General features: G+C 44.0%; 1 protein-coding gene across 1 annotated transcript; it reads right to left on the bottom strand.

Moving 5' to 3' along the window:
• Positions 1 to 3,606: 3,606 nt before the first annotated feature.
• Positions 3,607 to 15,330, bottom strand: LOC137299369 (elongation factor 2). The gene is made up of 15 exons (XM_067968063.1): positions 15,225 to 15,330; positions 13,600 to 13,814; positions 12,938 to 13,119; positions 11,843 to 12,054; positions 9,780 to 9,958; positions 8,728 to 8,833; positions 8,322 to 8,435; positions 7,810 to 7,948; positions 7,016 to 7,211; positions 6,357 to 6,615; positions 6,144 to 6,251; positions 5,702 to 6,055; positions 5,182 to 5,364; positions 4,529 to 4,661; positions 3,607 to 3,977 (listed from the first exon to the last, which is right to left on the bottom strand). Exons 1-15 carry the CDS (start codon positions 15,225 to 15,227, stop codon positions 3,784 to 3,786), a joined length of 2,577 nt encoding a protein of 858 aa, XP_067824164.1. The 5' UTR covers positions 15,228 to 15,330; the 3' UTR covers positions 3,607 to 3,783.
• Between the last annotated feature and the right edge of the window lie 218 nt (positions 15,331 to 15,548).

Raw genomic sequence — 15,548 nt, 5'->3', positions numbered from 1 at the left:
CGGGGCCTCGGTTTAGTGTCTCATCCGAAAAATGTGTGGCACCTCTGACTGTGCAGCACTCCCTCAGTACTGCACTGAAGTGTCAGCTTAAATTATGTGCTCAAGTATCTGAAGATGAGCTTGAACCCACAACCTTCTAATTCAGAGGTGAGAGTGCTACCACTGAGCCAAGGTTGACAATAGTGAAAATAAATTAACAGCCAGAGTTAAATCATGCTTGGTCTGTTCACATTTTATTGTGACCAAATATATAGCATCTTATAAGATGCTACTTTTACAATTGGAATAGATCACTGGATGTTGCTGGTTGGCTCAGCTGGTGGTAGTCACTACTGAATCAGAAGGTTGTGGGCTCAAGCCCCACTATGGCCTTGAGCACATAGTGGGAGTCTGAGGGAGTGCAACAGTGTTGTCTTTCAGATGGGAAGTTAATCTGAGGCCCTGTCTGATTGCTCTGGTGGATGTAAAAAATGCCATGGCACTATTCAGAGAACAGCAGGAAGTTCTCTTACTGTCTTTGTAAACATTCCTCCCTCAACCAACAGCACCAAAAACAGATGATCTGGTCATTCACTCATTTTCTGTTTGTGGGATCTTACTGTGCACAAACTGGCTGCTGTCATTGCCTACATAGTAACAGCACTTCAAAAGTAATTCATTGGTTTGTAAAGCACTTTAGGACATACTGAGGATGTGTTTTTTACCTCTGTATTTTAGAGAGCTACAGTACCATCACATTCTTGCTGGTGGCGCTGCTGAGTCATTGTCACCAGTGGGGACTTTGTGGAGCATTTGGTAACAGAATGATACAACACAGGCCGTTCGGCCCATCATACTTGTGCCGGCTCTTTGAAAGAGCTATCCAATTACTTCCACTTCCCTGCTCTTTCCTCAAAGCCCTGCAAATTTTTCTGGTTCAAGTACATATCCAATTTCCTTTTGAAATTTACTATTGAATCTTTTAGGCAGTACTTTCCAGATCATAACATGCTGTCTAAAAAAAATTCTCACTCCCTTCTGGTTCTTTTGCCAATTATCTTAAATCTGTGTCCTCTGGTTACTGATCTGCCTGCCAGTGGAAAGAGTTTCTCCCTAATTACTCTATCAAAACCCATCATCATTTTGAACACCTCTATTAAATCTCCCCATAATCTCCAAGGAGAACAATCCCAGCTTCTCTAGTCTCTCTACATAACTGAAGTCCTCCATCCCTGGTACCAATCTAGTAAATGCTCTCTGCACCCTCTCCAAGGTTTTGACATCCTTCCTAAAAGCATAACCGGCCTTGCTTTTGTATTTATAAAGCCCAGAATCCCATATGATTTTTTAACAGCTTTATCAACTTGTCCTTCCACCTTCAAAGATTTGTGTATGTTAAACTCGAGGTCTCTTCTGTTCCTGCACCCCCTTTAAAATTGTATCATGTTAGTTTATACCACCTCTCCTCATCCTTCCAAAATGCATCACTTCACACTTCTAAGCACTATATAAATGCTAGTTCTTCCCTATTGTGTAGATTGCAAACATCTTACTTGTCTTGCTCCAGCCGTAATTTACGGAAAGATGTTTTGAGTGGACGGCTTTCATCTAAGCATGGCTTTGGTATATAAGTACCCCCAAGGTCTGATCGTTTCATCCAGTGTGTAGCTGAGCCATTCAGACCAGGAAGGTTATAGGTTTTGTCTCGTCTGTGCAGTTGGTTGATCGCAGCAGGGCCTGCAGTTGAGACTCTTATTAGCTTCATGCCTGCTAATTTGTCACAAGATAACAAAATATACCACATATATTTAGAAATAAACAGAACTGGCCGTATTAAAGCACACAAGCAACAAATTTGCAGGCATGTTTGTTTAAATTGTTGGTGTAAAACTGTTCAAGGCATTTGCCTTGAATTTCGTGGAGAATTCTCATAGGCCGATCCTCCAAACTTCTCTAACACTTCCTGCTGCAGGAGCTTGGAAGAGTCTTTCTCTACACCACACTTCTGCCATTTGTAAATGTAGTGGTAAATGGTTAGCGCCATTTACCATATGCAGGCAGCTGTCCGGGATATGCAGGGAGTTTAAAATGTTGGGAACTATACTCACTTGTACTTCATACTACAGAATGCCCATTAAGTCTGAATCACCTTACAAAAGGTAGCAGTTGGCCCAAGATGGCAACAGTAAGGCCTCACAATTGTTTTAATGGAGGGTGAAATGCTGGTAGTGACTATCTACCTACATTTCAGCCCATATCTGACCTTTTTGAGGCCTTGATCTGGCTCTTCTGTACCCTCTAATTGAATGGCCACCTCTTCCCATGTTACACTGGCTGGGACCTTGCAAAATAAATGCCCCAACCCAGGGAAACAGATCCAGCACAGAAAATCCAGCCTAAGGTGTTGCAAAACAGCCCTCACCCAGCAATGAAGTTTACCAGACATGAAAGATAAGTACTTCCCTTTAATGTAAACTAACTTACTCCAAAAGTAAGAAAAAGCAAATTTGAACTCAATTACAATATTTAAATATTCTAATTGGTATTTTCTGATATAGATTTTGGAAAATTCAACAAAACTTCCTCCTGTGATTTTTCTAACTTGACAGAAGGATCCAAGGCAGAATGCACAGCTTAAGACAGCAGGGAATGCATTTGCAGGATGTCAAGCTGAGAATTTGTTGACTAAGTGCATGGCTCCAGCTGATAAAAGCAGACAGACAAGGTAATCCAAAGCACTCAACCAAGGGGCGAAAAAAGCCACGTCAGCAGAAAAAAACAACCAAGAGAAGCAAAGACTAGTATTTAAGTTTCTGTGGTTATTCCTCTCCCCCAGAGACTGGCTCCAACCCCCCCCCCCCCAACCTTGCCAAGGTTTAATGCACCCATAGGCTCGGCAGCTGTTAACACTAAAGGGTACTGCACAATCTTGCAGCTCAAAATTTCATCCAAGCATAAAAATTTAAACAGCTAAACAGCAGTTAAATTAAGTATTTCAACCCATTTTGGAGATTAACTTCCTCCAATTGGATGCCATTTAGTAGGGATGGGGTTGATTTTAGTTTGTGCACAAAAATCCATTTTATTTTTTCATCTGACATTCAATTGTTTTAAAACTGTCCCATTGCCACATAAGGCGGTTATTAAATCCAGACATAAGCCAGAAGGCAGCCAAAGCAGACAGAAAAGTGTAGGCAAAACTGACTAGAAAGTACACAACTGCAATATCAAAGTTTATTGTTCACATACCACCAATACAATCTATTGCATTTTCATCTTTCACAATGTTAATGACAGTCAGAATCACTTCCAAGGTGCTACAATCTCCCATTAGCCTCCAGTCTGCAGACAAGAGATCATTCTCACCTGACTTTCTGCAAACTCCACTGCTGTACAAACTTGCTGTGCATACCATACTGGCATAGTGTTTCATGTCCAGAATGAAAACCCTGGATTGGAATACCCCAACTCAACACACAGTATGCTTAATATTCAAGTACTGGCAATAAATATCAGACCAGGCAACAATAAGTTACCTAATGAAATAAAAAGATGGATGAAAGTGTATATAGCTAGCATGGCACAAGATGGTTCTTGACGCAGCAATGCAATAAAGAAGAACCCAAATACGAGGTAAACATTCTTTTAATTTATGCCACTATGATGTCCATTCTTTTTGCAGTGAATTTCATTGCAAGGGTACAATACAATACACCATGTCTAATCTGGCAATGTTAAATTCACTAATTAGGTCAGAGTCACCCAAGTGTGTTGGTCAGATTTCCAATGGTGTGCGATTGAACATTACAACTTGTCCAGGAAGTTGTCCAGAGCGGGGATGCCCTCTTTCAGGCCCTTGCGTTTACGGGTTTCAGCCACAACCTCGCTTGGGCGGCTAGTTGATTCAAAGGGATCACCAGGTAGGATCTGCCAGTGGTCAAAGACACATTGTGGGAAAGCCTGGCCACCTGTATTGGACCTCAGGTCAGCTGTGAAACCTGTTCAGAAAACAAAGTACAACAATTGACAGTTCTTTTGTTGGAAACTGAAATTAAGATAACAATCTATCTTGTACAGCAGGAAGTGTACAGACCTTCACATGCAGAAGGGTGTCAGAGCTTAGGGCCCAACAAAGCCAAGCCCAGTTCAAGAGGATTGAAGACTGGGGTCTGTGAGTAGACTCCTTTCCACTGATTTGCCAACTTTCATCTCCCTCTTAGAAGTTCAGACCCAGCCCAGCAAATATGTAGGCAGCCATTCTTCACTGTGATCTTAGACAGTGTTAGCAGGCGCTTCAGACTTTGCAGTTCAGGGTAAACCCCAATTGTTTTTAAGCCAGTATTTGCGGTAGGGGTCACAGGATAGCAGTCAAGACTGAAAACCATGGCTGATTATAAAATTCAAAGGAGGGAAACAAAATGGGAAGGGGGTACAGAGGGGACAACTGTAGGGCCCTTCCTGCTGCCGTGATTGAGAGCACTGCGTCACATTAAAATCACTTCAAAAATCTGCCTGCGCTGGAAGATAGGTAAAATATCAAATCACTTACCAAATGATTCATTTACAGGCAGGTAGGCCTTGACAACAAACATGGGTGTGCCAGCAACATGGGATTCCTCAAATACATGACCACGTTTCCTGTTCAGTACACCATAGATACCACCAACCACCTGCTCAGGGCACTGTAATTAAAGGAATCATTACTCAGCAAGGTCAAATGCTATGACTTGAGAATTATATGCAAGCGAGGTTATTTTTGCAAATATGGAAATCTGTGGCTGTTTTGTTAAGAAACATAGCAGCCAAAGGGACCCACCAGAAAATGCACCTCACCAGGTTAATCTGTTAATGGTTATAGCCTTAAGTCTTCATCCAGTATTTCAAAACCTAGCCTCTGGCAATGAAATGCTAATCTCCCCAGCTCCAATTGGAGAAACATGTGCCAGTCATACACAGGTGTATGAAAATTGGGGTGGGTCACACCAAGAGAATAGTTCATACACTCCCAGTTCCAAGTTGAACTAAGTTTGAGACATTGCTAATGGTGAATGTATGATCATGTGCTGTTGACTACATGCACATTTCTCCTTAATAAAAAAAGGTGAATCTGTGTTCACTAAGTAAGTTATAAACAATGGTGCCAATCACACTACTAGATTTGATTCTCCAAAATCAAGTGGTTTATAAAAACAGTTGTAATACCTGGATCTCAACCAGATAGACAGGTTCCATGAGTCTAGGCTGGGCAGTCAGCACAGAGGCATACAGACACCTCCTGGCTGTGGGGATGATCTGACCACCACCACGATGGATAGCATCAGCATGCAGGGTTACATCGTGAATATCAAATCGCACTCCACGCATGTTCTCATCACACAGAGCACCCTGGAGAAAGAAAAAGGAAAGCATTACACTCTAGCTTGTTTGCACCAAACCAAGAACAGTTTGACAAATCTAGTGTACAAGGATAGCTCATTAGGTTTTCTGACTGAGTGAACACTAAAACCAGATACTAAAAATGTGCTTTTACTATTTTAAAAAAAATCAAAAAAGCACAAGCTCTGAAGGCCAGCTTCACAGCAGCTCATTTCCAACTCACTCTGCCACTGTAGACACCCCATGAACAGTTAGCTTGTGGCCTTATGGCTCTGCTGGTGTATATGAAGCACCAAAAATCCAGACAATAACAAATTTTGTACAAAACTGAAGGAAATAAGCTCACCTCTTTGGCTGCCCACTGAAATCCAGCAACGACGCTGTCCTTGATTTCATTTAGATACTGGACTCCCTTAGTCACATCAACTAGCATATTTGGACCTGTGCCATCGGGTCCAAAGCACCAGATCTTACGAGCTTCGGTGACATCCCACTCGTACTTCTCAACGAGATACCTGGCACGCTGCCTGAGCTCTTGACGGGCAGCAACATCACCCTTATCGATGTCTTCCGCCAGGCCCTCAGACATTGGCCGAGCCTTCATGTACAGTCGGTTGTGTTTGTTGGGAGACTTGGACAAACACATTACGCTGGATTCATCAGCAACTGTCTCACGGTAAGACACAACAGGGTCTGATTTCTGGACAAAAAGATACACCAATCATACACAGGTTTGAGTCAGCAGATGGGAGCCCACCACTGGTACAATATAGGCCCACTGGCCTTACCTTAATGGGGATGCAAGCATGGTCCTCTTCAAGATCTTTCAGACAGATTTCTAAGTGCAGCTCACCAGCACCAGCAATGATGTGTTCACCAGATTCTTCAATAATGCACTAAAACAAGGAGAACAAAAAAAATGTATAGCCCATAAAAAGATGCTTTAAAAAAAAAATCCCACCAAGACAATTTAACAGAAACCAGCCATGTGAAGGACCTACCTGCACCATTGGGTCAGACTTAGCAAGACGCTTCAGGCCTTCAACCAATTTGGGCAGATCAGCTGGGTTCTTGGCTTCAACAGCAACACGCACAACAGGACTGACGCTGAATTTCATCACTCTCAAGTTGTGAGCTTGGTCATAAGTGGTAATGGTACCAGTCTTCACCAGATACTGATCAACACCAACAAGGCCCACGATGTTTCCACAAGGCACATCTTCAATAGGCTCCACATAACGACCCATCATCAGAATAGTTCTGCAGGTTAAAAAAGTGTTGGCGATATATCGTAAGGGCTCAAACAAGTAGTATCAGTTTATCAATGAACTTAATCCCCAAATTACTGTCTTTATAAATAAAGTGGTTTCAGTAAAATTTATCCACTATGTGACTCCTGCACTCAATATATTGAAACAGAATCCCATCAATTCATGCTACAGCAGACAATTTCTGATTATCATTTCACTACATTTAAAAGTATTTTTTATTAGGCAGACCCAAATTCTAAAACTGTCAATGACTACACCAGTAAGAATGCAGTAAGTTTTGAGGATGAAAGATATAGAGAACCATTTTTGATCCAAAACAAAAAATTGTGTTTGCATAGTTACTGCAGCATGGTGGACAGCCTACAGCCCACACTCATCACAATACCAACCTTTGGATAGGCTTCAGGTAAAGGTCTTCCTTCTTGCCTGGCGTGTAGTTTGGTCCCATGATTCGGACCTTAAGACCGGTAGAGACAACACCGGAAAAGACACGACCAAAGGCATAGAATCTGCCCTTGTCAGTTGTGGGCACCATCTTAGAGATGTACATCATCAAGGGGCCCTTTGAATCACAGTTCTTGATGCCTAAAAAAGGTTGAAATTCACTTTTTAATGCACACAAACTTGCTTTTCTTGTAGCCTTGATAAAAAAGGAGATATGTACAATGAAAATCCTCACCTAGACAATTTCCATTTGGACATTTACTACAGTCCAAACATTTATATTGTGGAACCACTTCCAGTTGTTCTGAATTTGCCCTATTCACACTGAGGTGGATTTGGGGCAAACAGTGAAAACAATGGAAAATGCCACAGGACTGGCATCAAGGAAGTTGGTGAGAAAATACCAAATGTGGCATGTAGTCAGGCCACATTCCCATAGCAACTGGCAACACTACCCCCAGTAGAGCAAGGGATGCCGGAGATATGGAGCTCCCACCTCAGGGCAGGAAATGCCGGCCACCACTCTTCAGGAATAACCTCACAGAAAACGGAAGACGAAAGGATTTTCTGAGCTGCGTCAGGCAGTACACTATTATGAAGTGGTGCATGACATTTACACTGCAGCTCCAATCTAAGTGGGAATGAGCCTACTCAAGATTCAACTCTCGGCAGTTGACAACTCCTGGGCAGTTTTATTCTTTAACCAATGGACCCTTAGTAAATGCCATTTTAAACTTACCCATGGCAGCCTCATCATCAGGGGGTCCCTCATACAGAAGGTCACAACGATATCTCTGAGCAGTGACAGGAGATGGAAGGTGAATGGTGATCATCTGCAACAAAGCATCCCCTGCAGGCAGCCAGCGACGCATCACAGCCTGTGCACAACAAACAAGGCACATTTCAAATTCACAACAGCAGCCAAGGAACATGTGCAGTAAAGTTACAGCCAGTGGTATGAGGAATGAGATGTAAATTTTACTAAATACAAGGCACCTGTCTGGTATGCATAAAACAAGCCTAATGTTTAAACAATAATCTTAATACGTTAGCCAGAAAAACTACTGGTACACTGGTTCCACCACCTCCAGAGAAATCTTGCGATGACAAAAGTTACGAGTCTCAAAGAACTGCTTGTGAACAGCATTGAGCATAATCTTGAAATGGACAAGAGTGCCAAGATATTTCAGCTGAACTTATACAAGTTGAGGTCTCCTTCACTCCCTTGTTGTAGGGAACTGAACTACTCACCTTTAGCAGAGGTTTGCCCTCTTTGGACTTATCTTCATTGTCCAGCTTAATGTCAAGCTTCTGAACCAATTTTTCAGTCTCTTCCTTCTTGAAATTCATAATTGCATCAAAAACCTATGAAGAAAGCACCCATTAATATTACTCCACAAAGAGAATTGGATTGGCATGCTTTAAATCATTTCATGCATTGGGTTATGTGGCAACATTTATACTGGAGATAGCCAATAGCTTCCTTACAATTGCACCAGAGACTAATTGAACTTCAGTTTGAAAGATAAAATTCTGAGCTTCAGACATCTGTTTAACATCACTGAACAGTCAGGTCAAAGTGAAGAAAAAAAGTCAGTCATCACGCACAGCTCAATATAAATTCCAGTTGTTCCCATGTGCTACTTTGCTATCTTACCTTGAAGATGGGATCCAAGATAAGTTGACAGAAAGTTCTGGGCAACTTCTTGCCATCAGCATTGGTAGTGGACTTGCTGAATTTACCAGCAGCAGGATCAAAATACCTGGAATGGAATAGAAAGCCAATGAAGACTCCACTTTGCCAATTTTCTATAGCCTACCTGGGAGTGTTGCCAGAAACCAGTAGCCCTATCTAACTTCCATAAAAGAATTCCCATACCAACCCCACATGGGAAGCAGAAGGAGCATTTTCAAAGCTATAAAACTGGTGACAAGACTGCTAATTTCTGCCAACATAGCTATTTGAATGTGCTGTACCACTGGATAGTAGCTGCAATTAGCCAAAGGTTGTGAGGCCCCAGAACCTGGTGCTCATCACAGGGCACAGTGGCCTGCGCCGACTACAGCAGCCAGTTACACACCAACAAAGGAAGTTGCCTCGATGCATAACCTTTAACTACGATATGCGGTACAGGCAAAAAAAGACAAAAGAAACCAAGTAATCCAAAAGGCTTTGCAGCCACTGAATGACCTTTGAAGCACATTCATTGTTATGTGGGCAAATGTGACAGCCAGTTTGCACGTAGCAAGATTGCACAAACAGCTAGATGATAACCAGTTTTTATTTGGTGCTGGTTGAGGGATAAATGTTGGAGAAATGTTCTCCTGTGCTTCAAATAGTGTCATGGGATCTTTTATATCCAACAATGTTTAACATCTCACCCGACAATGCAGCACTTCAGCTTAGGTTATGTACTCACTTTCAAGTGGGGCTTGAGCCCACAACCTTCAACAGCAATGCTTAACCAAAGCAAGCTAGGAGATTGATAGACAAAATGTATTGTTGCTGTAAATGCCTGTATAGAGTATAAGCAAATAAAAGCGCAAATCTGCAAAAAATCAGAAAATGCTGAACACTCAGGTCAGGCAGCATCTGTGGACCTGAAATGTTAACTGTTTCTCTCCACAGATGTGATCTGACCTGCTGAGTGTTTCCAGCATCTCATTTTTAAAACAGCAGAAACAAAATCCCAGGTTGCAGCAGCTCACCTGTCACCCCACAGTTTTTTCATCATATCTTCCACTTTCTTGGCACGCTCTTCTGGGGACAGGGCAGCCTCACCCTTGGCAGAAAATTTGGCAACATACATTTCTGCAAACTGCTTCAGGGTGAAGGCCCACCCATGAAGTCCAGAACCAAAACCAACTGTTCCATAAATTGGGTCCACCTGAAAAAACAAGAGAAAATCAGTAGAATGGCAAGAGTGGGCCTGGCGGCTAACAGCATAACACATCACAAGCCGTAGTATGGTGCAACACAGTCCAGGAAAGGTCCCAGGTTTCATCACAAGTCATGTTGAGCTAGCTGTTCCCGGCTGGGCTAGATAGCTCCTCTTACCAAGGTGGGGAAAGAAGAGGAAGAGAAATAATCATGCGTGGGGATTAATGACCAAATAGAATTTATTTAATTTTTTTTAAAGAAAAGGACAAACATGCACAGAAAGCCTAAATCAGCCATATACTTGGTCTTGAGTACTTTCTGCAGTCCCAATTTCAATGAGACAAAGCTAGTCAAATGTGGGTTAATCATAGGGAGGTGAAGTGAAGTTATCAATGGAGTAGGAATTAAATGCACGATCTGGCATGGCTCTGAGCAAGACAGACCAAGAGTTCCACGTCTATTCAGCCAGATCAGCGCTACAATAGGTTTTGCCCTTGGTCTAGCTGGAAAGTGCAATTCAGGTGGAGACAGATCAAGCTGCCCTTCAGTCAACAGCCTTACAAAACCCTCCTTTAAACAGAAAAATTACTCACTTCAAAAATGAACAGGAACAGGAAAATAGAAGAAAGTTAAGTGAAAGACTTCAAAAGACACAGTAAATAGAGTGAAACTTTTGTGGCCTGTAATAGTTGTGAAAAATGACAAAGGAAACCATAATCCACAGTGGAAAGCAGGCTGTTTCTCTACCAAAGAACTGAAATCCAATGAAGTACAGGGCAACATTGGGGAAGAAAATTGTTCTCTGGAGACAGTTATTTACAATGATAGAATAAGAGCTCACAGATCAAGCACAAGTAAAAGGTATAGGTGTTGAATTTAATCCTGTCAACATCACTGTACATGAGCTCAGAACAAAGCTCAGACAGGAGTGTGATTATAATCTGCAGTAATCAAAGGATAAAGGGTTATCTGATACACTTCTGGGTGCTGGTTATCAAACTGGAGGTCTTCAGTGGCTAGAAAGAACACTTGCAAACAGTTGACACCTGATTACAGTATGCAAGGGGGAAAACAGAGACTTTACATATCTTTAACATAGTAAAAGGTCCCAAGGCATTTCACAGCAGCAACTAACAAAATCTGACAAGGAGCCACATAAGGAGATATTAAGACAGGTGACCAAAAGCTTGGTCAAAGAGTTAGGTTTTAGGAAGGTGTTAAAGAGGGTAGAGGCAGGGGGGGTTTAAGAGAGAATTCCAAAGCTTAGGGCCTAGGCAGACGAAGGCATGGCTGTCAACAGTGGAGCGATTAAAACTGGGGATGCTCAGGGGGCAAGAATTGGAGAGCTGAGATCTCGGAGGGTTGTAGGGCTGCAGGAGGTTACAGGGATAGGGAGGGGTGAGACCAATGTGGGGGGGTGGAAAAGGAGTTCTGAAATCAAGGATGAGAAGTTCACAAATCGAGATGTTCCCAGACAGGGAGCCAATGTAGGTCAGCGAGCACAGGGGTCGTGAGTGAACGTGAGTTTTGGGATGAGGACAAGTTTATGGAAAGTGGAATATGGGAGACCAGCCAGGAGAACAATGGAATAATCACGTCTAGAGGTAACAAAGGCGTGGATGAGGGCCTCAGCAGATGAGCTGAGGCAGAGACGGATGATGTAACAGAGGTGGAAGTAGGCGGGTCTTGATAATGGGAGTGGATATATGACCAGAAGCTCACCTCAGTCAAATAGGACACCAAGGTATACTGTTAGCTTGAGTGCTAAATTACATTTGACATTTAAAAAGATCGGTCCAATACTCAATAGCATTGGGAACGCTCAAGTCATTATAGTTTACAGCTAAAACATTAACATTTGAATATTAAATCCTTTTAATTCCATCCTTACCATGATGTTACCCATGGGACCAGCCTCATCTTCACCATAGGTGGAGATGATGACATTGACATTTTCCACGATACGCTGGAAGGTCTGGTAGAGCTCCTCGGGGACAAGCTGCAGCTCCAGCAAGGCACGATCCATTTTGTTCATCATCAGCACAGGTCTGATACGTTCAGCAATGGCCTGACGCAGCACGGTTTCAGTTTGTACACATACCCCTGAAAACATGAGAAGTGACTCCACATTAGTACCAAAGCAATTAAGGCCTAGAGGTGCCCACCATCATAGCTAATGCTCATCCACATGGTCATTAAGCAGTTAACCCAGATGTGAAGTGATTCCATTAAGTGAGCAATCATCGAAAATTACGGCACAGAAGGCAGCCATTCGGCCCACCATGTCTGTGCTGGCCGAAGAGGAGCTATTCAGCTTAATCCCACTTTCCAGAACTTAGTCTGTAGCCCTGTAGGTTATGGCACTTCAAGCGCACATCCAAGTACTTTTTAAATGAGTTGAGAGTTTCTGCCTCTACCACCCTTTCAGGCAGTGAGTTCCAGGCCCCCACCACCCTCGGTGAAAAAATTTCTCCTCAGCTCCCCTCGAATCATTCTGCCAATTACTTTAAATCCATGCCCCCTGGACACTGACCCCTCTGCTAAGGGAAATAGGTCCTCCCCATCCACTATCTAGTCCAGTCATAATTTTATACACCTCAATCCTTAGATACACACCTTATATCCCCTTTGTTCCTCTACACCTCAGTATCCTCCCATTCATTGTGTATTCCCTTGCCTTGTTTGTGCTCCCCAAATGCATCATCTCTCACTTCTCTGGATTGAATGCCTTATGGGAAGTTTTTAAGAAGCCACGCACAAGGAGGCAGCATCTCAGAAACTTCAGCAGAAACCCGAGAGATCAATGCCTAACCTCTGGGCCATAGGCAAACATGTTCATTAAAAGTAAAATTAATGAATAAAATTTCAAAAGCATGTGTTAAAACCCATGTTCGCTTTGAGATACATCTTTTGTTATAGAAGTACTCAAGTCTGTAACCAAGTTACTGTGTAAAATGGTGACCAATGTCACCCATGTAACACTTACCAGAGACACAGTCCACCACAACTAGAGCACCATCAGTCACTCGCAGAGCGGCTGTCACTTCAGAGGAGAAGTCAACGTGCCCGGGTGAGTCAATCAGATTGATGAGAAAGCCACTGCCATCCTTGCACTGCTTGATGAAAGCCAAATCTTGTTCCCGGAGCTCGTAAAACAAGGAAATGGCACTGCACAAAAGAAAGAAGTCAACTTGTGTTATTTCTTAATGCGGCAACCCAGCAATAAGTAGCTTTATAATGACAGCAGAAACCACACTATTATCAAGCCATGCAAATAGTTTGATCCAAAATCTGAATCAATTTAGTTGATCTCAGCTAATAGTGTGGCACTAGATTAGCCAAGATACATGACATGTGGAAAGGAAGAGAAAACGGAACAGAACTCAGCCAGAATATCCCTCAGTGACGCAAGCTAGAAAATGTACACATGGAGGTTGTGAGGTCATGATGAAGTTAGACTGCGATGCTCCACCCACAGTCAAGGACTGCCAACACCACGTCCAGGCGCTCTCACAAGCAGCAGCTCTCAGGAAAAGAGATAAGACTAGAAAGACTGAACTGCTGACAGGAACCTGGAAACTTCTGCCAATATCAAGTGCAACTTGCTAGACTAAACAAATGGAAGAAAGCAAAGTCTGAATTATTTACGTAGACTTGATGGTGATGCATCTTTCTTGTTCGTCCTTACGAGTGTCAGTGAACCTGGTTTCACCAGCACGGGAAGAGGCAATGATTCCAGCCTTCGACACCAGGGAGTCAGTCAGGGTGGACTTGCCGTGGTCAACATGCGCAATCACAGACATGTTACGGATGTTGGACTTTTTGTCCATGATGGCACGGATCTGGTCTACTGTGAAGTTCACCTAAAAGATGGGAAAATTAGCATCAGGAGCAGCACTAATTGTATTTCCAGAAACAATAACCAAATATACCAAAGCAATTCAGTTGCACACAGAAAACCCACAAATAATTGTGAATTTATTGCATCATACTCACCTTCAAGCAAACAATGACACTTGCAATGTTGCTCTCTCCTCTGTTGTACAGAGTCCTACAAAAAGGGTCTGATCTGCCTGCCCAATAGCCTGAATGTTTTTACTTTGAATCTTCTGCATTCATTCTCCACTATCTCTCCTCCTCCTCCTCCTCACCCCCCCCCCCCAACCAAAAACCACCACAGGCCATGACTTCAAATACCAGGCATTTGCAATGTGGCACTGACTGCATTAACCCACAGCGCAAAGCATTCATATTTATTCGTCAGAATTGCTAAACAATGCCACATTGCAAAAAAGCCAAAAGGAATACTCAGCATACACTCTGGGCTCCTTCCACGTTAAAACATCAGCATTACAAATTCATGACAGATTTGATCCTCATGATCAAATATGGGGCTGAAGATCAATATTAGAGGTCAATCTGAGGCTTAAAAAAAACAAGCTCTTGTAAACCCGATCACGTTGACTGCACCTTATGCCGCAATCCTATTTATTCAAGAGGGCGAGATGACTCAGGCTTTACTGAAGCCAAATAATGCGGAGGAACGTTTTTTGGAACAAGCCCCACAGCCGGGCCACGTCCCCGCAACATACACTCTGAAGCAGCCAGCGCTGAGGGTGGTCCTGCCGGCTGAGTGACAGCCGGAGCATGCAGTACTGGGGAGGGGAGGGGGGACCGGGCGACACCCGCTGGGCATCACAAGGGAGGGAAAAATGCAGCGAGACATGTCCCCGACTGCGGCAGCCGCTCCACGTGGCAAGTGGCCGGCAATTGCCGCCCGTTCCCCGGGGCCCGTCGGGTCACCGCTCGGAACACCCGGCGAGTAGAAACTTCGAAGCGTCGGGCTGGGTACAGAAACTCGGCCCTCCGGAACATTCCTTCCCGGAGAGGGGGTGGCGGCCTCCGAGTGACGCACAACCGCACCCAACGGCCCCGCCACCGGGTAACATCGAGCCGACCGGAAGCGCAAAGGGAGACTCGGCCTGGGTTAATCTTCCATCCGGAGATCACCGCTCCCCTTCAGCGATAAATAAGCCCTCCTGCCGCCCCCATCCCACTTAAAGCCGGCCGCGCATTATCTCGGGCGGCCGACATCCTTCCATTGTCGTGCCCCCCCCCTCTTCTCCAACACCACCCCCCACCGCCGGCGGGCCTCATCCGTAAACTGTGGATATCGGCTCCGGGCGAACACATCGAAGGCCAATATCCCGGTAGAAAATGTGAAGGAGGTGTCCGGCACGCACTCCGCACCCGTGTGGCGTCGGCCAACTCACCATTTTGCCGGATTGCGGTGGATTGCTTCGCGCTCAGAGTCCGGCTTCTATCCGCCTCGCAGGACGGGCGGATGAGGAAAGGACCGGTTACAGCAACTTCCGGCTTTTTACCAGCCGCATCTGCGTCACGTGATCCGCTGTCGGCGGAGTCCTCCCGGCCGTACTGCCAACTGTAGGCAGGGAGAGGGAAGTGCAGCCTCCCAGTGCAAAGTGGAGAAGTTATATATAGAAAATCATGAATGCAGGAAATTCAAAGTAAAAACACAAAATGCTGGAAATTTATTCACCCAAAAGTTTCAGATGCCATCAGACCTGCCGTGGATC

The sequence above is a fragment of the Heptranchias perlo genome, chromosome 29 (genome assembly GCF_035084215.1).
Source record: "Heptranchias perlo isolate sHepPer1 chromosome 29, sHepPer1.hap1, whole genome shotgun sequence".
Lineage (NCBI taxonomy): Eukaryota > Metazoa > Chordata > Chondrichthyes > Hexanchiformes > Hexanchidae > Heptranchias > Heptranchias perlo.
The sequence above is the reverse complement of the archived record's forward strand: the minus strand, read 5'-3'. Positions and strand labels throughout refer to the sequence as shown.

Bases quoted from the DNA above. Each gene is read 5' to 3' on its own strand.
- LOC137299369 (XM_067968063.1), bottom strand. The intron at 13,120-13,599 runs GTAAATAATTCA...TCTTTTGTGCAG, and splicing joins TGCATCACCATCAAGTCTAC to TGCCATTTCCTTGTTTTACG. The intron at 8,834-9,779 runs GTGAGCTGCTGC...ATTCCATTCCAG, and splicing joins AAAAAACTGTGGGGTGACAG to GTATTTTGATCCTGCTGCTG.